This window comes from Chinchilla lanigera, unplaced genomic scaffold (genome assembly GCF_000276665.1).
Source record: "Chinchilla lanigera isolate Chin_1 unplaced genomic scaffold, ChiLan1.0 scaffold00095, whole genome shotgun sequence".
Lineage (NCBI taxonomy): Eukaryota > Metazoa > Chordata > Mammalia > Rodentia > Chinchillidae > Chinchilla > Chinchilla lanigera.
This window is the reverse complement of record NW_004955496.1, coordinates 5657985-5681810: the sequence shown is the minus strand read 5'-3', so window position 1 is coordinate 5681810 and position 23826 is coordinate 5657985. Positions and strand designations below refer to the sequence as shown.

The 23826-nt window shown below is 44.3% G+C and overlaps 1 protein-coding gene and 1 long non-coding RNA gene across 2 annotated transcripts in view; one reads left to right on the top strand and one right to left on the bottom strand.

Moving 5' to 3' along the window:
• Window positions 1-2800: 2800 nt before the first annotated feature.
• LOC102015415 lies at window positions 2801-8135 on the bottom strand. Its single transcript, XR_264177.2, has 3 exons — window positions 6580-8135; window positions 4824-5625; window positions 2801-4098 (listed from the first exon to the last, which is right to left on the bottom strand). It is a non-coding gene; the product is annotated as an uncharacterized LOC102015415 (long non-coding RNA).
• A 787-nt stretch (window positions 8136-8922) lies between these two features.
• Window positions 8923-23826, top strand: part of Cisd2 (CDGSH iron sulfur domain 2) — a 16203-nt gene continuing 1299 nt past the window's right edge. The window contains exons 1-2 of the mRNA XM_005406245.2: window positions 8923-9122; window positions 22739-22953. Coding sequence (XP_005406302.1) covers window positions 9020-9122; window positions 22739-22953 — 318 coding nt within the window. The 5' untranslated portion in view covers window positions 8923-9019. The remainder of the gene's footprint in view (window positions 9123-22738; window positions 22954-23826) is intronic.

The window sequence follows — 23826 nt, the reverse complement described above, 5'->3', positions numbered from 1 at the left end:
AGAGGAAAGCAGCATTGTCTGGAGCCTCCGACTGTCTCTGTGGTGTTCTTTGCACAAGTGAGTATCCAGGCACTTGGGAGGACGACAAGCCAGACAGAGCACAGACACAGGACCTCAGGGACTCTGAGATGGAGAGTTTAACTGCGATTATGAACTTACAGAATATAAAAGTAGGGATGTTTTCAGAGGCCAGAAACACAGAACCAAACAGTTCTATTGGAAGATATAACAAAAACCTAATGGGCACATTTAACAGCCAGTTATACAGAGCTGAGGACAAAGTTAGGGAATTGGAAGAAGGCTCAGAAGAAGATGCACAGATTCACAGAGAGGCAAAGGGATAGAAAATTGCAGGGGAGCGGAGAACACATGAACTAGTATAAAAGAGGTCAATATATGTATAATTGAAAACAGGACAGGAGTGACAGAATGGAACAAAGGTATACTGAAGAACTGTCTAAAGTAAAAGGTATCATGCCACAGGTTCGACAAGGTCTTAAACCTTAAGCAAGAAAAAGGCAAAGAATCATGCCTGGTCACATCATAATAAAATTGGTGAAAACTGGAAACAAATTGAGACACACAGAAGAAAAAATTATCAAATGAATAAAAAGGCAGCTGCTTTGCAATTCAAATGACATTGTCTTCAAAGTACTGAAAGAAAATACTGCTGACCTACAATTCCTTATTCAAACAATATAACTTAAAATTTAAGACAAAGATATTTTCAAAGAAACAGACCTCAAGAATTCATCGATAGCCAGGCATGGTAGCACATCCCTGTTATTTGAGCATTTGGGAGGCTGAGGCAGGAGGATCACTGAGTTCAAGGGAAGCCTGGGTTACATAGTGAATCCAAGGATAGCTTGAATTACATAGTAAGACCCTGTCTCCAAACTCACAAACAAACAAGGAAAAAAAAAAGAATTCATTGCTAGCATACCTGTCCTAGAAGAAAGAGACCATAGGGAAGAGGAAAAATGATTTCTGGTGAAGGCACTGAGGTTCCAGGAGGAATGGAGAGCAGTAAAAGAGAAATATGTAGGTAAATCTAGATGAATATTTGCTTTACAAAACAACACAACTTTAATGTGAAAACATTTTAAAATAGTAACATCAGTTGAGAGGAGAAGGAAAATAAAGTGGGCTGTGGTGTTTACATTGCCCTGTAGGTGATGATGAGTATTAAACTTTTAGAAATCAAGGAAACAGAAAGACAGTGTGGCTATGGTAAAACTTAAGTTGATTTCAGAAAAAAAGCAATACAGAGGGAAGAGGAGCACACTGCAATCCCAGGAGGCTAAGACAGGAGGATTGCGAGTTTGAGGCCAGCCTGAGCTACATAGCAAGAACCAGTTTCAACAACAAAACAAAAACAAAAAGCCACGTTCAACTAAGATCATTTAAGGAGCATTTATATTGAAAGAGAGTACAAACCTGTGGTAGGGTATAATGGAATTGCAAGGAATAGTTCTGACACCCAGTCCAGAAGTGTTAGGTTAATACATTGTGTTCACTTGAGAAGTTTGAAAGGTTAACTAAGTGACTCAGCAGGGCCAGGGTCATCACTTTGTAAACATCCTGAGCCTGTGCAAGAGGAGGGCAGGAGCTGGGCGTGGTATCCCACACACTTAGGAGGCTGAGGCAGGATGATTGTTGCGAGTTTGAGACCAGCCTGGGCTACAAAGTGAGCTCAAGGCCAGCCTGAACTGCACAGTGAGACCCTGTCTCAAAAAAGACAAGAAACAAAACAAGAGGAGGGCAGGAAGGGCCTGCTTATAATATAAGGGAGGAAGAGGCTTGATCCCTACTTTTTTTTACTCTTCTTGCTTTTGCTGTCTCTGCCATGTGCTACCCTGCCTTGGAGCCAGCTGATTTTGAACTGAAACCTCTACGAACTGTGAGCTAAATAAACCTTTCCTCCCTTAATTTTGAGTGTTGGGTATTTTATCTCAGCAACAAGAGAAAAGTAACTAAGCAGCAGTCAGGTATCTGTCCTTTTGGAACCAAAGAGATAAGGGGAAGGAGAACGTACCAGAAAGGGGAAGGCTGAGGCAGGAGGACTGCTGTGAGTTCAAGTCCAGCCTGGACTACATAACAAGCACCCTATCTCCAAAATAAATAAGTAAATAAATAAATAAATAGAAAGAGCTAAACAGTTTCTTGGAACCTACTTTTCAGTTGGTCATGTAGCCTACATTCATAAACATGGCTGCTGTCTTTTACTGCATACTCCAATTTTCTCTTTTTGCCAGCAGCTAAGCAGAAGTCTCTACAGGTGGTGATAGAAACACATTCCTGGAAGAGCAGATGCTAATGGAAGCCCTTGCGGGTCATTCCACTGTCACGGGACCATGGCCATCTCGGTGAAACCCTGAATTCCACACATAGTACCTCTCACACCATGGTGTAGCAGCAATCCAATTCCCCTAGTTAAATGGGAACTGTCACCCAGGTGGGACAGTGATCTATTTTTGGTTTAATATCATAAGAAGTCCACACTTAAACCAGGTGTGGTGGTGCATGTCCTTAATCTCAGTACTCAGGAGGCTGAGGCAGGAGGATTACTGTTTGAGGCCAGCCTGGGCTACACAGTTGATTCAACACCATCCTACACAGTGAGAGTCTGTCTCTAAAACACACACACACACACACACACAGCCCACACTTGCTGGTGAGCTGTATTTGTATGTAATTCATCGAAACCCATGTTTCCTGTACAGTGGCACCTGCAAAACCACAAAAGTTTCCACAACCAAAAACTTCTTCAAGAGGGTTATTGGGTATAAAAGAACAGAGATGCATAAATACGTACACCAAAAAATGCATGCAAGGATGTTTATGGCACATCTACCAATAGTAAAATGGACAAACTGTGGTATAGTCTCAAAGCAGAACACTATATAGCAGTGAAAAATAAATGTACAGTTGCTACAAGCAGGTATGGTGCAACACACTGGTACTCCTAGATACCTGAGACTCTAGAGGCAAGAGGTTCAAAAGTTCAAAGTCAGTCTGGGCAACTTAGTGAGACCCTAGCTGAAAATAAGATAAAAAGAGCAGGGATGTAGCTTGGTAGTAGAATACCTGCCTAGCATGTGTGAGGCCCTGGGTTCAATACTGAGCACCACCAAAAGGAAAATCATGTAATTGCCTCTTGTGTGTGAGATATAATTTCTCTGGCTGTTTTTAAGATCTTTATCTTCATTTTCTCAGCTTGACTGTAATGTGCATGGGTGTGATTTCCTTTGTAATTTTCCTGCTTGTAGTCTGCTTAGCTTTGTGGATGTGCAATTTTATGCTTTTCATCAAATTTGGAAAATACTCTGCTAGCATTTTCTCAGAAAATTAAATATAGACATATAAAAAAGAGGGGTCAATTTTCACCGCTACCCTTCTCATACCTTCAAGGGCAAGAGGCACTCTTCAGGGGGTGGTTGGAAGAACACAGTACATGTTTATAGTTTAAAAAGCTTTTCACAGTAAAATGCACACTGCCAAGAACACGGGATGAGTGTGTTTGGAGCAAGGGGAGGATTGTGAGGGAATTAGTGCCAATGTGTCCTTGAGTGTAACACATTTTTAAATTGAAACACTTTGATCCCCCCCTTGCACAACAACCTATCAGCATCCTGCATTTGCAGTTGCTGTCTTCCCTCTGGTCCCATAAGCAGTCTTGTGATTTGTTCTCTCCTAGTCCTGTCCAGCCCATGAGTCACTGGAGACCTAAGTGGGGCCATGTGTTCTTGGTTCTCAGTGGAAGGGCCACGTGTGGTCTAGTGGCAGGGTGGTGCCTACTTCTGTCCACCCACTGCCAAGAGACCCATTCTTTTTCTCTTCCCTCAGCCGGTGAGGGAACCCTGGGAGCCCCGTCTCTGCGGGCTTTGGGGATGTGGGCACTGCAGGAGCCTGACTGCTGCTCAGAGGCTGTGGTCCTGGTCCCAGTCACATGTGGTGGCTGCTGTGACACTCAGCCAAGTGGGTGTTTGTGCTGAACACACAGTAGCAGGTCCTAAGGGACCGCATGATGCACACGGCCGCTCCAGGTCTCATGGCCAGGTGTTCCATGCCTTCTAGGTCCCATGAGGAAATCAGAAGCTGTTTCAAAGAAAAAGATCAAACAGAAAATTAGCTGAGGAAAACACAACCTAACTTCAAAACCCTGGGAGGTCTGTGCTGGAATTCCCCACTGGAAGAGAAGCCTTTGCTTGTGTGCCGGGCAAGGTGCACCGAGCCCATGCTTCCTTCTGTGGTTAGCGTCAAGCTCCAGAATGTGCACGGCTCAAATGCCTCAGCCTTACATCTTAGGGCCCACTCCTTCCCGGCAGCGCTCCTACCTTACAGTGTGAAACGACCATCTGAGCATTTAATTGGTGCTATGAAACTACCATGTCTGTCCTGTGATTACATAAGATGAGACTCCTTAGAAGCTGCAGGGAGGAGTTTTGAGTCCTCTCCTCTCCTCTTCCTCCTTCCTTCTTTTTTTCCTTTTGCAGTACTGCAGACAGAATGCAGGGCCTTGCACATGTTAGATAAGTACTCTACCACTAGACTACACCCCTAGCCCTTTTTATTTTGCCACAAGGTCTCCCTAAACTGCCCAAGCTGGCTTTGAACTAGGGAAAACGTCTGTCTGTCTTGATCACAGGAACAGCCAGATGGTTCCCCAACCCGCACACTGCCATGGTTTTCTGGAGATAACTCTCTGCCTTCACTCCATCCCTTGCTTTGGCTGGTGCTGTGGTTTGAGGTGTGTGCCCCCAGGGGTCTGCGGTGTGGCCATGTTCAGGGTGGTGGGTCCTGGTGGGCAGGGTTGGGGTTACCTGGGTGCTGCCCTCAGAAGGGATTACTGTGGCTTCTGAGGTCGTCTGCTCAGTCCCGGAAGAATGTTAGAAAAGATCAAGACTGGCACCTTCCTCGTCCCAGGAGACTTGCTGCAGGAGAGGAAAGGCTCCTGGCACTGGTCAGCCTGTCCCCAGTCAGACGCTAAGGCTTTCTTGGATGTTGGCTGTGGGTTCGTCTGCTCCACTCCGTCCCTTTGGGGTGGGACATTGTAGGACAGAGTGCCGCCTCCAACTCCCACAGAGCTGGGCTGGACACTAAGGGCCCCAGTGTACTTTCCCTAGGGCAGTGGTCTTGTGCCCTTGTCCATCCTGGCAGTAGGCCAGCTGGTGATACCCTCGTGCTGTCTTCAGGGCTCTGGGTGGGAGCACAGCGTGGAGTGGGGCCTCCTAGTGGAGTCTGATCCCTGGCAGGCCCTGTGGGCTGTGATGAGCAGTTTGCAGCCAGCCTCTGCCCCTGTTCACCCAGACCGTCGGCCCTGAAGATCCTCCTGGGCTCTGCGGGGCAGGACAAGTGTCCTACGCAGCATCACACAAGGCTGGCACTCCTGTGCCAAGGGGCTGTCCTTGCCCCAGTGAGGCTGCCCACGGGAGACATGTGAAGTGAAACTCTTTTGTTCTACCAGGGTACTGGAAACTCTTAGCTGGTCTCCCAGGCTCCACAAAGGTCTCATCTGTGGGTGGTGGGAAATCGGTGATTCTGTGGCTGTGTGAGGGCTGGGCTCCGTCGCACCTCCAGCTGATGTCAGTGAGGTGTTTATCTGAATGCGGCTCTCCGTGTTTACTGCTCAAAGGGAAAATATGAGCAAGGAGGTTAAATAAGGCACCGTACTTATTCTAAAACCTATTTATGCACATCACAAAACATTAGTCAAATTCCTGTTTTCTTTGATATTTAGTTTATTGTGATTCCATAAACATCTGAGGTAAATAAGAGTCTTCCCTGTTATTTAAATAATTACTTTATTAAATAGTTATGCGTCAGGGAGATAGCTCAGTGGCACAGTGCCTGACTGGCTAGCACAAGGTCCTGAGTGAGATTCCTGGTACTTAAAAAAAAGGTTACTAATGATTATATATGTAGATTACACTAAACAATGGAAGTTCTAAGGCAGAAAAATTATAAAAAGAAACTTCACACATCTATAGAATTAAATGTGTGTATATATGTATATTTGTGTGCATGATTTTATACCACAACCTTTTTCTGGTCAATGATCGCCAAAGTGGTGCGTCAGCGTACCCACACAGAATTATAGGGTAGAAAGGTTTTTCAAAGCTCATTCTACATTATCATGTGTCTCTAAGAATTTTATATAGGTAATTTTGTTTGCTGCTTTTTAGCACATGGTGTGGAAAATGATTTAAAAATGGTTTATCATGTTATTGATGCCGTCTGTTTCTCTAATTAAGCTTTTATTTTTAGCTGGCTACGCTTCCTCTTAAAGCTGTGGGTAGAGCAAGGCAGTTCAAATGTAGTTCCTTATGAAGGGAAAGTATGTGAGAACATCGGACACCAAGACCAGAATATTTGTTTTGAGCAGACTATCCTTTTAAAGGATTTATCCCTTAAAAATGTTTGAATTAGACAGATTTTTAAAAATTTGCTTAGTTTCTCATTTCCCAATCATTAATTTGACTCTCAATCATTAATTTGATTCCCAATCATTAATTTAGCCCAGGGTGGGTCTCCTCTCAGTTCGTGCAAATGTATTAGGTGCCCATTAATTTCACTTACTGTCCCAATCCATCAGCTTGTGATTCCACTCATTTCTTTTATTGTGGGTTCCTTGATCACATCCCTGCATCACAAAGCATTAGTCAAATTCCTGTTTTCTTTGATATTTAATTCATGAACAGTTGGATTAAGGTAATTTTCTTGGCTTATTTCTCACTTAGGAAGAACACATTCCTCCATTAAATTCCGGAGAAAGAATGCATGGAGTATGTATTTGTTGAAACATTTTGGGATTGAAAATGATTTTATTCCAGTTTTATAACTGGTTGATATTTGTCTTGGTAGAGCTGATACCTGAGAGAATGACAAGGATGAAACACAAAGAGACACAGAATAAGGTTAAAATGTGGAGGGCCAGGGAGCTTTTCTCTCCCTTCAACCAAGAGCCCCAAGTAACTGGCACACTCTCCTTTTATTCACTCAGACATGGGCACAAGCCATCACAGTAAAAAAGATTCATTTGCCTCCTATCATCCATGGTACATGTCCGGGTAAACAACAGGTGGATTAATTTTTCCTGCAGCATGGGAGCATGCACTCACGCTGCCTTTCTCCGTAGTGCTCACAGAGAGGCCAGTTAGGCCTTATTCTTCCTATCTGGTCTCCCACAATTACAAGTACTTCCACACAAGTCTGGAATATTGTTTCATGAGTCTATAATTGTCAGAGCTCCTATTGAGAAGTCCAGTCCATTTCTCTCTGTATGCATCACATGAAATCTACTCTCCTCTCTCTAAACTTGTACAGTCTATTCTTTGTAGGGTCAAGGGAGAGGATGAAGATGCTCAAAGAGCTCCCCAAATCTGCATGTGTTCCCTTGAAGATGTTATGCCTCTCAATCTCAGTTAGGTACTCAATAATCACACACAGTTCTTGATGCACCATGGCATTCCATGGGCTGTGCAGCCCCAGATGGACCAGTGTAGAAACAAAAGCAGCTTCTTCATAGTTTCAAAGATGGGAGTTTAAATATAAGACGAAAACCAGAACTTGTGTAGTCATATAACATGTCACTTCTTCTTAGAACACTATCATTTTCAAATGCTAGTTTCATGTACTGCCAAGATGGCAGGGTTGTGGAACTGAAAAGCAGGATTTAAATTTAAAATAAAGGGAAATCTAAGAACATATCACTCACAAAAGTACAACGAGTTTTTTCTTTTTTTAAATTGGTGGGGTTAGGAACTCTCTCCTTGTGGCACAGCTTGTATCATACATCATATATAGGTCATGTATAATCCACATTTCTTTTTTAAAATTTGAGGCAAAAAGTTTTCTCCATATAGACGTCCAGTTCTTATGTTTCTTCTATTTGAAAATATGAAACTATCCACACGTACTGCTAAGGGGGTCACACACAGAAAACCTCTATCCGGTAGAATTCCTTTTATATGAAATTTGAAAACATGTACAGCAAATAGAACTGTAGTGGTGGTGGTGGTGGATGAGGTTCCAAGAGGCACAGGAAGTCCTCTGGGGCGCTAGACATATTCTATATGTTGATACAGGTGGTGGATACGTTGAATTGAAGCATTTTACTACACTATGTTACACAAACTGAGCCATCTATTTGTAAATTTCTTAAGAGAAAAACTTGAGTGGCCCTGAGAACATTACTGAACACAGTCTGTTTTGTCCTTAAGATGACAAAACCTCTCATTAAGAAATATTTAGTGGCGCTTTCAAACCTTTCTTCCTACAGTGCACCCCACCTCCTACCTCCCCAAAGACGCCCCTACATCCAGATTACAGCCAGCTCAACAGTGAGGGGCAAGGGGGCCGCGACACATCGCTTCATGGCCCATCCTCCCTCCAGCCAAGGTACGCTTCCAGAAGTAAACGGAAGGGATATGTATGCAAACACCAACTTTTTAACGGTCACTTTATTGTCTCTTGCAGGTCCAAGCTCAGGGGCATGGACGTCGTGGTGTTTGTAGTATAATTTTACCTTGACAACTTTGAACAGGTTATAATGATGGAAAAGAGGTTTATCAAGGTTTTCATTAACTCTGTTATCTTTCTCCTACTAGGTATTGCAGGCGGGGCCTTTGCACTGAATTACACCCCAAACCCTGGTAAACATTTGTATTTTGAGACCGCGTCTTCTGGTTGCCCAGGCTGGGCTAGAACTTGCAGAGCACTGTAGATCTGGCCGAAGCATCCAACTCGAAGATGGTTTCTAAGGCTTCCGTCCTTTGCCCTTCCGGAGGGCCCGGGGTGTGCGAAGGGGCAGGGACGTCGCTGGGAGCTCAGGGTATCCACCTCCCGACCACAGTTCCAGCCGCCTCGTGTCCGCAGCCCCGCGCGTTCTCGCGGTCGAGCACGCGCACGTCACGCGCCGCGGCCAATCGGCGCGGCCGTCTCCCACGCGCCCCGGGCGCAAGCGCGGCAGCGAGCCGAGGTTGGCGGGGCCGCTGAGGCGCGGAAGTCGCTGGCCGCCATGGTTCTGGAGAGCGTGGCCCGCATCGTGAAGGTGCAGCTCCCCGCCTATCTGAAGCGGCTCCCGGTCCCGGAAAGCATCACCGGCTTCGCCCACCTCACAGGTAGCGCTCGCCGTCCTTGCGCGCCGTGGGGGAGGGGCGAGGATCCTTGTGCGAGGGGCGGGGCGAAGCCGAGCACGCCTCCCCGTGACCACCGTGACCCTATGCGCCTGCGCCCACATGCGCAGTGGTGCCGGGAGCGTCCGCGCCGCCGTGTGTCAGATCTAGTGCTCGTGGCTGTCTGCGGCGTCCAGCGTGTTGGGCGGCCCGGATGTGACCCAGCGGGAGCCGGAGGAGGAATAGGAATAGGCTTGTCCCTCTGTCCTCAGTCCGCGTCGGTCGGCGGGCGTGTTTTAGAGCTCGTTCGGGCGGGCTCAGCCCCCGAGCGCTGGGTGGCAAGGAATAGATAGCGCGTGGGCAGGAGGCGCGCGCGACACTGACGGAGTTAGAAGACAGCTGTACCCCCTCTGGGGGACGCGCGAGGTCACCCCCAGACTGCCAGCCCCGGGAAGGAGGCCAAGTAGATGTGACGTGTGCTTAAATTAAGGTTCTCGCTTACGCAAGGCCGTGACGTCTCCGGATGCGGTGCGTCCTTGGGCTGGATCGGGTGTGAGCGCTGTGGGAGCGGGGCCTCGGGCTGGTGAGGAAGAGCGCACCTGCTGGCCGCTGCGTGCCGGGGGTCCGGCTGCGAGCCCCGGACCTGCAGTCGCAGACCTGGAGTCCTTCGTGGGCCGGGGAAGGAATGCGACACTTGTCCTGCCTAGACCCGAGAGAGTCCGTGCAGAACTAGTGCTCGTTATGCGGAAGTGGATTACAACTTTAGGGAAGGTTTCTGGTTTTCTTTTTTCAAGAATGGTTTCGTCACTGCGTGTCTTGGCCTCACGCCTCTAACCAGCGCTCACAGGCTGAGGCAGGAGGATCGCAAGAGAGCCCAGCACGGGCAGTTTAGCCTCCTCGCGAGACTGTCTCAGAATTAAGAAAAAAGGGGCCGAAATTCCGTTCTCAGCGCGGGGGCGGGGGTTCTTTCCTCAAATAAATGTACCTTTTGTGGTAGCTCCCTCCACAGACTGGTGGTGGGTGGGTCTAGCTGGGGTTAACTAGGTGTTGTATTCTCCAAATATACAGGATTTTATGGTCAGCGACAGTTGCTCTATTAAGTGGATTGTGAGTTTTAGTATTTAGTAGAAAACGTAATTGAGTAAAAAGCATGGTGATAATAGGATGAAACATCTAAACTAAATGTCACGCAATTTAAAGGGGGAAAAAGCTTTCAAATCATTAGGTGTTTATAAACATCACAATCTTGATCCAGCTTTTACTCTGCCCCTGACTGTATTGTAAGACTGTATACTCTCACGCTGTAAACACTGTAGCACAGACAGTGTCCGGCAGACAACTGAGCTACTTCCACGATTTGTTCGCATCTATGAGTGGTCATAATGGGAGGTCCGTTTGAATGTTGCAAGTTAGCAGTTTATTGTATAGTTCTCCTTCAGTGTAAATATCCACATACCAGTTTCCTTCCTTTGAATTACACTTTTTTGGAAGGTGAGGGGCTTTTTGAGACAGGGTTTTATTATGCAGTTCAGGCTGGCCTTAAACTCACTTTGAGGCGCATACTGGCCTTGAACTCACAGACATCCTCCTGCCTCAGCCTCCCTAGTGCTAGGATTGCAGGCATGCACTAGCATGCCTATCTTGAAATATACTCATGAATGTACAGTGTTCACTAAATTAGTAATACTGGCTAAAAAGGGTACTATCTGTGACAGTTACTGTCTTTTGCAATTTACCTTAATAATTTGTGTAAATTAACCTTTCAGCAATCCAGTGCAACTTGAATTGGCCTGAATTTATAACAGTTTCAGTTTTCTGTAAATGGAGTGATACTGAAACAGGTTAGAAAGTGAAACTGGGTTTTGTGGCTGGGAAACATGTTTTCTTGAGGATCTCTGCTGCTGTCAACAAATACACAATTCTTACTACACATATTAAGAGCTGAGTGTGGTGGCACACACCTTTAATCCATCACTCAGGAGGCTGAAGCAGGGTCAGCACAGTGAATTGGATGCCAGTCTGGGCTACTTAATGAGTTGAAGACCAGCCTGAGCTGCATAGGGAGACTCTGTCTCCCCATTCCCTCCCCTCCCCAAAAAGGCAGTAAGAAAACTCAACCAAAAGTTTATAACTTAAATCAGTAAGTTCTCAAAAAAAAAGTTCCATTATAGTGTGCACAATTAATTCTCATTGCTTATTCAGGAAATAAATATAGTTGTAATAACTGCTTTATGGAAAGATGAAGTAATCTATTTATTCATGTATACATACATAAATACATACATACCGGAAATCAAACTCAGGACCTCGCACTTGCCAGGCAGGCACTGTGTCACTGAGCTATATTCCCAGCCCAGGTAGTCTGTTTTAAATTAGACACTAAAGTTGCAGGGCCCGTTTTGAAGTAATACAGATGAAAACTTCAGTGGCTGTTTCCTACTCTGAATCTTCCCCTTCAAAGTAGACTGTCATTTGGCTTTCTTGAATGAATTACTTGTGGAATTTATTATAGACTTTTGTTGAAATGAAGACTAGGAAAACAACTTTTCAGCATTTAAATGTCTAGGAGACCAAAAAAATTCTCACTCTCTTTTATGAAAGAGAGCTAAATAGTAGAGCTAAATAATTTACCGTTCACAATGAATGTAATTGTTATTTACTACAAACATCTAATAAAAATTTAAAGTTACAGCTTCCATTATTGCCTGTATTTCCTTCCCTATTTAGGTCTAGCAGTTTTTCTAAGTAACCTGCTCTCTCATGATGACTCCGCATTCTTAGAAAAAACATGGAGATCCTTAATTACCATACATGATTTAAATACAGACAGTTCTTATCTATAAGAAAAACCTATTTTTTGTTTGTTAAATTTTGTAGAGGAATGCCTTTAAGATAAATGAGTATAATTGTATATTCGAAGTATAGTACATTCTAATACTTTGACTAAAAATGTTTTTTCTTAATACTGTACCATATAAACTTTCTCCCTCTCCCTCTCTTGCTCTCACTTTCTTGCTTTTTTCGATGGTACTAGGAATTGAACCCAGGGCCTTTGCACCGAACTCTATCACCTCGGTTTTTAAATTTTAGTTTGAAATGGGGATCTCACTAAATTACCCAGGCTGGGCTTGAACTTGTGGTCCTCCTGCCTCAGTCTCCCAGAGTGCTCGGGTTACAGATGTTCACCACCACTATGACTGTTTTCTTGAGACAATCTCACTGTGTACTGCAATCTGGCCTTGAACTTGTGATCCTTCTGCTTCAGCCTCCCACATTCTGGGGATATAAATGTCTGTCACTGCACCTGGCTGATCATAAACATTTTTAAAACACCTCCAACAACAATCAAAACTCAGAAAACAGTTTTCAGATTTATAAGCTTACCATGAAATTCTTTTTACTTGAATTAGTTTTTCGTCTTCCATGAAACTTTAGCAGGTTTTACTCTTTCAAGACAAATCAGTGTGAGACTCTTTGTTTCTTGAGACAAGGTTTCAATATGTAGTTCAGGCTGGCTTTGAGCTCACTAACATGGCCTGCTTCAGCCTCCTAAGTGCTGGGATTACAGGTGAGGGCTCCACGCCCAGATAGTGTGAGACTTCAATATATTCCCAGGGTAGCACACATGCCAGAGTTGATAGGCGCAAGTGTTATTTATCCAATTTTAGTATATGTGCTGTCGAAGCGAGCACGTGTTATTTACCAGAAGGGGCCAGTTTTGAACAGAAGATAAAAGTGAAATAGAATTGGAAGTGACGTGAAAGGACTTGTACAAGGATGTTCATGGCAGCCTTATGTATACTAGCCCCTAGCTGGACACGATTCAATTATCTACCAAGAGGAAAATGGATGAACATGTTATGGTATGTTCATAAAGTAGAATACTGGTCAGCAGAGAAAAGGAAAGAATACCCATCCACGAGGTGAATAGCAGAAACTTTGGTGACAGAGGATTTGGTTATAAAAATCAGCAGTGGGAGAATAAATGGTGTAGGGAATACTTTCTGGGGTAATGGAAGTATTTACATATTTTTATTTTCAGTGTCAGCTACAAGGGTATATTTACTTATGACATCAAAAGCCTACCATTTAAGATCCATTTTTTTTTTTGTACCGGGAATTGAACTCAAGACCTCACACTTGCCTGGCAGATGCTATGCCCCTGAGCTAAATCCCTGGCTTGTTTTACTATATAATTCAGAATTTTTTAGGAGAAAGGAACGGAACAAAAGGTGAGTTTTCCTAATAAGATAGCATAGAAATCATTAAAATTCAAACCAAACACAGTTGTATTTATAAACATGCAAATAATAAAGATTATTTCTGAAAGACTAAAAAATTTTATTTTAGAAACCTTTTTTGAGAATTTAGGAAAAATTTATTACTGTCAAATTACAAAGTTTTGTATCTTCATAGTCCACCTGTATTTAACAGCATAATCGAGGAAGATGGGGGGGAAAGAAGTGTAATTGGGGATTATTTGACCTTTGTGGTTTTTATGTAGGCATTTGTGGGTCTCATCTAAAACATTTTCCTCCACATAGCTTGTCAGCAATGTAAAGCTCCTCAAGTCAAGTCTTTATTCAGCCTCTGCTGTCCATTGGCCCCACAATGTTCTACATGGTAGGACACTGCTTTATTTGTAATGGAATTGAAAAAGATCTTTGAATTGGTCATTACTTTTATTTGATTGGTCCTTTAATCTTGACACACTTTATATTTAAATAGTAAAGCCATTCGATGATGCTTTGTTTCTGCCTTTTCTAGAGTTGAGAAGTGGAAATCATGTCTGGGTCTTAGCTTCTTAACTGTAAATAATACATAAAAAATGTGACAAAGTTAATGGCAACCAAGTTGTATTATTTTTATGTTTTTTTTTTTTTTTTTTTTTTATACCAGGAATTGAATTCAGGACTTCGCAAGCAGGTGCCAAGCATCATTGAGATAAATCCCTGGCCCTCTCCCCAGGTTTTATTATATGCAGCCTTTTGCAGATTTGTAAAGAAAAATAAACTGCCCTAGTTTCTTAGAATTTCTCATTGGGATCCAAGTATGCCTATATGTATTTAAAGAAAAAAAAAATTGGGGGCCGGGGATATAGCCCAGTGGCCCAAGCGCCTGCCTGGCAAGTGCAGGGTTGTGAGTTCGATTCCTGTACCAAAAAAAAATTTTTTTTTGGCAGTGTTTGGTTGGGCCTGAACCCTGGGACTTTCATGTATGCTATACAAGTGCTCTACCACTGAGGCATACTTCCAGTACCAAACATTCCTGTTATAAAAACAAAGCAGCCCCTCTCCCCAGGGTGCAGCTCAGTGGTAGAGTCTGTGTTTAGCTCCTGTGAGGTCCTGGGTTTAACCCTCAGCCCCACCCCCACTGTTTATATAGGAATGGGCTGTCATAGCTAGCCTCTGTCACTGTATGAAACATTGAATCTGTCCTCTCTTATTTATTTTTTTGTTGTTTGAGACAGGGTCTTGCTGTGTAGTTCAGGCTGGCCTGGACTCACTGTGTAGCCCAGGCTGGCCTCAAACTCATAGCAGTCCTCCTGCCTCAGCCTCCTGAGTGCTAGGATTACAGGCGTGTGCCATCATGCCTGGCACTTCTTAAACTTAATTCTGTTGCCTTAAGAAGATACTTTCTTCCCTTTTTTGGTGTTTTGAGAAAAGGTCTTTATACTTCAGACTGGCCTTGAACTCAGTACATAATCTAGGCTGGGCTTGAACTCTCAGTGATCCTCTTGCCTCAGCCTCCGGAGTTTTGGGGATTACAGACGTGCACCACCAAGCCTGGCTATATACTTTCTCTATAGTATCTAAATTTTCAGGAAATTTATTGCTTTATAGTCAAGTTGCTTTGAAATGTTCTTTTTTTTAATCTTGATTTTATCTCTCTGGTGGTGCTGGTTCTTTCCCTTTACTTTCACAGTTGCTTAATAGTGGGATGTAGATATAAATATTAAGATCCTTCTCAGTATTAATAAGTGTGGTCTGATTTTTTAAAAAATTAGGACAGGTGATATTTTTCCCCTTTAAATTAAAACAGGAAGTCATCATAGAGGAAGAAAGTGTATAGTAAGTGAAACATTTAATTAAGGGGAACACTCTAAGGAGATCCAATTCTCTTACATTCTAGTGAGTAAACAAAACGGCGCCTCCTGGGTACTTTGTAGGTGGACTGGATGTTGAGATCAGCGAGTTCTGTCTGTCTGACTTAATTATAGCCAAAAATGCATCTCCATCTAACCTCTAATCTTAGTCTCTCAGGTTTTCATCTTCTAATACTGGCTTGTCTTCGGCAAACCCTTGATATTTCTTGCAGTGGCCCCCTCTTGCCAGGAATAACGCTTGCCTTGAGGAAACCACTTCCCCTGTAATTCTCTGTGGTGGTATCTTTTTATTTATCCTATCTTTCTCGGATGGAAGGAGCAGGGGAGTTGGTATCTTTCTGCTCTGCTCAGCTCCTTTGCAGAATCTGTTGTACCCTTTCAAAGAAAGCTCTATCTCCTGTGAAGCCTCTGCCATCCCTTATGATGGTATTTCCCACCCTTCACTTTTTGTTACCTGTGGACCTTTCGTGTCTCCCCTGCGTCCCTTAAGCATGTCGGTACTGCTTATATCTCCCCCTTTTCTCTATGCTTCGAGGGCATTGTTTTGTTGTATTAGAGAGCTCCATCCATCCATAAAGTGAAGTTAGAAATCTAGGAATTATGAAGGAGCACCACCTCATTATACCATGCTCTGTAATCCATCAGACACCAGTTTACTGGTTTTACTAGTTGGGTTGGTGGTTCTTAGATTGCAGAGGATGGGAATTGATCACAGACCTTGTCTGAGATCTTGGCAAAAGAGCTGGGCTGTTCTCAGAAAATTCATGTACGTTATTCTAGGCAATTTAGGGACCCAGTGGAGAGGATTTCTCATCTTGGTCCTTTCTCCTCTGACTTAGTGGCCGCTGCTGTAGTTTCAGCGGGCATTGGGCATTATTTTCTTCTGGTCTGCTTCCCTGTATTTGCAATAGGCTGTCCCACCTCTTCCTCCCACCTCCATGTCTCTGCTCTTTTGTGCGGCCCTCTCATTTGTCTTCCGTCAGTTGCCAGCTTGATTTGGTCACTGAGTAGTTTTCTAGGGAGATCAGTGTCTGGATATTTCAGTGGTTTGCTGTGAGGTGCAGTGTGGATTCCTTCCTATCTGTTGCATATCAGAGCCTTTCATCATGGGGCAGCTGCTTGCTTCTGCAATCCCCTCTCATTTTCCATTATATTCCAGCGATGCCAGGGTGCTTAGTTTGCCAAGCCTTTCATGAGGGTCATCTTTGGGTGGGACGCAGGTCCGCCTTCCCTGGGCCTGTATGCCTGTGGGCTGACTCATCTTGGAGAAGCCTCACAGGTGTGGGAGCAGAAGGTTCTACACCTCTTAGCGTTGCCATGTGATGCAGTCCCGTGCTTCACAGTCGCGTAAGCCTTCCTTACAGGTTGCATCCATCCTTCTGGAGGAGCCCATGTAGTAGGGACAGCATCTTGCAATTGTGGTGTCTTTAGTATTTGTTACATCACCTGACAAGTTCATGAGGTTTGATAGTTTTAGAGGGTACTAAAAGTTGTTTTCTTAAAGATTTTAAAGTCTTCCTGGATTTTAATTGACACTTACTCAGAGGCCCTGGAGATAAACAGGTTCTGACCATATCAAATTATCTCAGTTGAATGGGTACAAACTCAGTTGCAGTAGCTTGCTCTGTGGCTCATTTTGAGGTCTGCTGGAAGCTGGGAGCTTCTGTTCGGTGGTGAGTAGGTGTAGTGTGGGGCAGAACGAGTGCTAGCCCCCTTGCAAGTAGTGTTGGGTAGTTTTCACCAAGTGCTGTCCCATTTCATTTGTTTGTCACACTTTGTAGGAAGTTGGCTCTTTCTCACACTGTTCTGTCTTTAAAGTGCTTCTTCCTTGGAGCCCTTTACTTCTCATGTTTAGGCTTCAAGGTCCTTGTATTTAAGAAACCTTTGTTGGCACCCCCTTATCTGAAGTTGCGGTCAGTTTGCCGCTCTGCCCCTGGGTTGGTTGGTTTATTTATTTATTTATTTATTTGTTTTGAGACAGAGTCTTGCTGTGTAGTTAAGGTTGGCCCTAAGCCCTTGGTCCTCCTGCCTCAGCTTCCACAGTGTTGGGATTACAGGTGGTGCCATCAACCCAGGTCGTCTTCTTTCATATTGTCCTATTTATTTTCATCCTGTGACCATCTTGTTTTTTGGTTTGCTTGCTTATTATCTTTCTCCTCTTCCCTTTAGAGCAGGGACCTTATCTGCTGTTGGCCTGTGTCACTGGAATGTACATACTGTTGACAAAGCAGTGGTGGGATTGGACCTCCAGTAGGTACAGGAAGACCTGGCCTTATACCATAGACAGACTTAAAACTTAGTTGTTTCCTGGCTCTTTCTCAGGGCAGACCCTGTGCTGAGCCCAGGCACAGAGACAGCTGGGCCCCTGCGGCGTGGCACTGCACCACACCAGTCTCACGGCGAGCCCTGGATGACTAGAAGGATGGAGACATTGCCTGACATTGGGAGTGGGACTGACGATAAAAATCACAAAGGGTGTTTGATTGGAATGGTATCAGAACAGACTGTCTGGGGTGATGGAAATGACATACACATGTGGATATATGGATAGTGATTTTTCAGATGACTCATTTTATTGAGTTTATGGTGGTACATCCCCATAATCCCTGTGCTCTGGGAGGCTGAGGCGAGAAACCACCCAGAGCTAGGGGATTACAGGAGCGCAGCCTGGGAAACAGTGATTTAGGGAAAGAGGTTGTCTTAAAAAATAAAATAGGACCGGGATGTAGCTCAGTGTGAAGGCCTTGGGTGTAGTCCACAGTTCTGCCAAAACAACAAAACTTGCATTTTGTTTTAGGTAATGTTTGCAGGTCTGTGCCATTTCAAAGCTCATCGAATAGATAAGTGAGCACACAGCGAAAGAAGTGTAAATCATGCGTGCCTCAGGGTGAGGGGAATGAGCTGGGCTGGCAGACACTGCAGTGGGGGGCTCGGCGGTGTGCAGACTGGAGGTCCTGCTGGTGTTGGTTTTGCACTGTGAAGGCCGTGGACACAGCTGCCCACTTTGTGTTTCTAGATGTAGCGGTGGACCTGGGCTGACATGATAATCTGATCTAGACTATTTACAGTGTGGTTTCGGTTTTAAAAAGTGTTTATTTTTATTTTTATTTTTTTTTTCCGGTACCAGGAATCGAACTCATGATGTTGCGCTTTCTGGGCAGGTGCTGTGCCGCTGAGCTAAATCCCCAGCCCCTTAGAAAGCATTTATAACATATATGTTTACACATCACTCTCAAAACTAGAAACGTACCAAACTTAGCAATTCTTACTGGTGGAATTGTGATTTACTTTCTTTTTTATACTTTCCTAAGTTTTTTAAGTGTTATATAAATTTAATAATTCAAAACAAAAATGCTGTATAAAATATCTGTTTTACATTATTTTATACATTGTTTATAATTAGTAGGTAATGTTTTTTCCTTTTAAAGTAGCTAATGGCTCAATATACATCAAATAAAAGTTTTAAAATTTTATTTAATTCTTCGGTACTTGATATTTTTCACTAAAAATCATTGTTAATAAATGTACTTAAAATGATTTCAATTGAACTTTTTAGGCCTCATTTCCATTTTTTAAATTTTAAAGCAAAAAAACATTTCAAAACACGATAATAGGAGGGTAACAATGGTTAATACATTGCATATTGTTATCCTTAAATCAGTTACTCAGAATACAAGATACTGGCATTTAATTGTCCAAACAGTATTAGCATAAACCTTTTTGTTCACACATTTTTATACCACATCGGGCAGTGAATTGTACTCGGTCTGTTTGTGAGTTCCTACCATATGCAGTTCTTACCTCTCATCACTGTTTTAGAGCAGCATTTTACCGAGGAATCAAGTGTTTAAAAGAACATTTTTTACGGGGATTTTTTTTGAGACAGGGTCTTGCTATAGTTCAGGCTGGCTGTGAACTCACGGCAGTCCTCCTGCCTCAGCCTCTGGGCACCACCGCTTGGCCTAAAAGAACATTTTCTGAAGTAGATTTAAAAACATTAATACCATTTGTTTCCAGGGTTTGGTAAATTAAGATAGGCAAACTCTTTGAAGAGTCTAAAGAAAAGGTCTTCACTTTTATACTCTTACTCATATGCTTTTTGGCAGTTTAACCTCTTGTGGTTTTTTAATTATTGAAACAAATAGAATTATTGTATTTTTTTGTCTTTTTGAGACAGAGTTTCACCATCTAGTTCAGGCTGGCCTGACTTGCAGTGATCCTCCTGCCTCAGCCTCCCAGATGCTGGGATTACAGGCATGTGCCACCACATCTGGCCCTAATAAAATAGAATAATTTTAATATTAAATCCTTTCAACAGTTTTGTATTAGTACATGCTTGCAGTACATGGCAAGCACCAGGGTGCGTGTTAACAATGCATGACACATCTTAATTCTTTTTCCTTCCCCTGCTGTTTCCTCCCTCCCCTGGAGTAACTCTAATATTACTCTGTCCAACACACATTGATTGCAGGACCCCCGCTTCAGCATACTTGCATTCGTTGCTGACTTGGAAGATGCCGTGAACAGGTGACGCCGCTGTGGGAGGGAAAAGGGGATGGGACCGGTTGTGCTGCCTTCAACCGCTCTGTCGGCCCTTCTGTCGGGCCACAGAAGGGTGAGCAGCTGTCGGCCCTGTGCCTTGCCTCATGTGCACCAGAGACAAACCCTGCAGAGGCTGTGTGGGTGGAGGGAAGAGGTGTGGCTCTGTGAGCCTGGAAAGGAAGCTCACAGCCCTGCCCTGCACGGCTGTCCTCAGTCTGTGGCAACTGTACAGTAGCCACTGACTGCGCAGCTGCTGTGCCTGGAAAAGTTGTGTCCCTGCGTGATCCAGAATTTTACTTTACATGTAAATAGCCACACGTGTGTATTAATCATATCTTTCATTTTCTGTATTTTGTGTGCTTTGATGTCTTGGATGCGTCCTGACTGAGGACAGGCTCCTCCCAGCACAAGCTAATTTAATTCCTAGAGATATGAAGTGTCTTGGCAGGCGCACACCTCTCATCCACAGCCCCTCCTCTCTGGGCTCCTCCACACCGAGCCAGTGTCCCCTTGACTGTCCTTCGGAGAGGTACCATTGTGGGGGCCGCTCGGCTCCCGTGGCCCAGTTCCAGTGACAGCCACCTGCCTGCCCCAGAGGCCACAGGAAAGGCTTCCGCGCCTGTCCTCTGGCTCCTCCTGCACCCTGGCCAACCCCACTGCATCCCCTCATTGCCACCTCCTCCTCTAAGCATCACAGTCTTCTTTCAGGCAGTGTTTCCGAGGCTCCTGTCCTGCCGTGTGAGATGAAGAGAAAACTGTAGGCACATGTGCAAGCAGTGGCTAGCGACTTGGTCACCTCGACAGTGCAGGTCCTTTCCCTCCATGAAACAGCTCTGTTGCACTACAGAACTTGAAGGCATCCACTGGCCGGATGTGTGTGTCTTGCTACCATGTGCGACAGTTCCATCGGGTGACATGGGACAGTCCGTTGGGTGGTACAAGACGCCTGATGGGACAGTATTGTGTGTAGCACATATGATATAAGCCTGTGCGAATTCACTCAGAGAACCTTTATGGAGTCTTCATTTTTTTGTAAGGGTGTAATGGGTGCAGGAGGCAGAGTCCTCCTCCGTGCAGAGCTTCATTCCAATGACCATAAGTTTACATCTCTAAGATTTCTGTCATATAGCAGTGTCAAGTTGGTGTGGAAAATAGCTCTGGTGTGGAAAAAAGGACCAGCCCTGCTTCCACCCCAGCTCTGTCCTCTCTGACACAGGCTGTCCTGTACTTTGCACACTCTGCACCTTCTCTGTGCTAGGCACTCTGATACCTTTGTATATAAGGAGGTCTATATAAGGATTCTGTTTTGGGAGAGTAAAAATTAAACTGCCGTTTCTTTGAGTATTTAAATAACAAGATTGATTGTCTTGAGAGTTTTACCAAGAGAAGAACAGATTTAATTTTAGATCTGTTAGATTTTAAAAAAAAATTTTTTTTAGGCAGGGACTCAGTACATAGTCCAGGCTGGCCTTGAACTCACAGCTCTCCTGCCTCAGCCTACCAAGTGCTAGGGTTACAGGTGTGTGGCACCACACTGGTTCATGGTGATTTACAAAAGTCTTTGGATGTAAGCTGTGCTGGGCCACACATGCTTCAGCTGCAGTTTACCCCCTGTAAAATGGGACTAGTAATGTTACAGTAGAACGGTTGTTTAAGCTGAGTGTTAAGTGACTTAGCAGAATTGTACTCAAAGCATAGTTTGTTCATTCGGTTCATTATTTCTTTTCTTTCTTTCTTTCCTTTTTCTTTCTTTTTTTTTTTTTTTTTTTTTTGAGACGGAGTCTCTGTGTAGCTCACGTTGGCCTCGAATTCACAGCAATCGTCTGGCCTCAGCCTTCTGAGTGCTGGGATTACAGGTTTGCACCACCATGTCTGGCTTCATTTATTGTCAACATTAAAACATTTTTTCTTGTATGATACTTCTCTACTTGGTGGGTTTGGTTTTGGTTTGGTTTTTGTGCTGGGGACTGAACTCCAAGCAAGTAAGTGCTCCACCGCTGAGCCACATCCCCAGCCGTGTTTATTCGCACACACCTTGGTACATAATTTCCTGTTTTTTCTTAAGTTGGCTATTTCCATGTAGCACCTAGCAAGGTCCCAGGGGGCCACTCAGCGAAGGAAGGTAAACAGGACTTTAGTATAGGTAACTTGTGCTAGTACCTTTTGCTAGTACAGGAACCTCAGGGAGACTTGATCCACATGTGCAAACATATCTGTCTTGGAAGACTGATGGTGAACCTTTTAGAGACTGAGTTCCCAAGCTGCAGTCTAGAACTCACTTATCTCAAAGTGCCAACACCTCAGTTACACCCAAATACTGAGGTTTTAGCTTAGAAAAAAATGACTTGCACAACCCCTGATGTCATGGCAGAGAGGGCCGTGTGTGACCAGTGTGGCCGATATGCCATTGGTTCACCACCACTGTCTCAAGAGTCTTGATGTGTTTGTGTTTGTGTCCACAGGCAGAGTGAAGCATTCCCTACCACATTTATATGCTCTATCTTAGGACAAGGCTCCAGCAGGCACTTAATGAATGTCTATGCAATGAGCTTTATCCTACAATGAGAACGTCTTCAATTTATAAACGTTTCAATTTCAATTTCAAAAGGGCTGGGCCCTTTGGGTGGTGCCGCCCACACCCAGGGTACACCCCAGATGTGCCTGACCAGTCAGGGGACTCGGCCAGGAGCGTACACCCTTGATGCTAGCACCATACAGCTGAGGTGCAGCCCACCCCGGCAGGAGGCCAGAGGACATCTGGACATAGGCCCTGGCACAGACATGCTACGGGCTCAGTGCGACACATTATTTGAAGTAGGAATCATTCTGCAAATTGAGCTTTCTACTTTCCTGAGACTCAAGTTAGCTCATACAAGGGTGGCGCTAGTAGAGCAGGGTCTGCTGGGAAGCCCACCCCAGGGTCACAGATGTGGGCAGCAGGCAGCAGCTGGCATGGCTGACTGTGTGCCTTCAGTTGCAGAATGGCTCCGGCTGCTGCCCTTCCTGGGCGTGCTTGCCCTCCTCGGCTACCTCGCTGTCCGCCCCTTCTTCCCAAAGAAGAAGCAACAGAAGGACAGCTTGATAAACCTTAAGATTCAGAAGGAAAACCCCAAGGTGGTGAATGAAATCAACATCGAAGACCTGTGTCTCACGAAAGCAGCCTACTGCCGGTGCTGGCGCTCCAAGACGGTAAGAGCCCACGCAGGGTTGGGCTTGCTGAGTGCTCTGGGTCTGCGGTCCGCCGGGGTACTTCCCACAGTTTTCATACAAAGTCCCATTTCCAACGCATTTTGCCTTCTGGATTGCAGATGTTTTTGCGAACTTGGTGAAATGACGTGTAAAATGTCGCACACAGCTGGTAAATGGTGGCTCTCCTAAGATGCTTGATTGATTGATTTATGGTTGCCAGTGGCAAAGTTGATTTGAGAAAGTAAAAGTGAAGTGTGACCGAGAAATGGGCCCTGCAGACCAGGCCAGAAAGAGCAGCCCTGGAGGACAGGGGCTGGTGTGAGAGTGTCAGGTTTGACGGAGCCTGTTTTCCAGTGCTACTTTGACCATAGGTTATTTGAAATTTTAAGCACAATATTGTTTATCTCAGCATCTTTGTAATAACAAAGTTTAGAAACTATCTGATAATGGGAAGATGATAATATAATACAAGCGGGATATCCAGGAGCTATTAACAAATTAAGTTTTTAAAGAATATTTAATTCTGTGATATTTAAGGGATACTTATTGAGATCTTGATTTAATACAGGTAAGAAAAGCATGTTACAGTGTAACACCAATTTTATTTTTAAAAACATGAAGCCAGGCATAATAGTGTACACCTATAATCCTAGCGCTTGGAAGGCTGAGGCAGGAGGATTGCCTTGAGTTTGAGGGCAGCTTGCACTAGATAGTAGGTCCTGTTTCACCCCCCAGCCAAAAAAAAAAAAAAAGGCAGGAGTATAGCTCAGTGGCACAAGCACCTGCCTAGCAAGCACAAGGTCCTGAGTTCGATTCCCAGTACCAAAGAAAAACAGACAAACAAACAACAAAAAAATCAGAGAATAAAGCTCC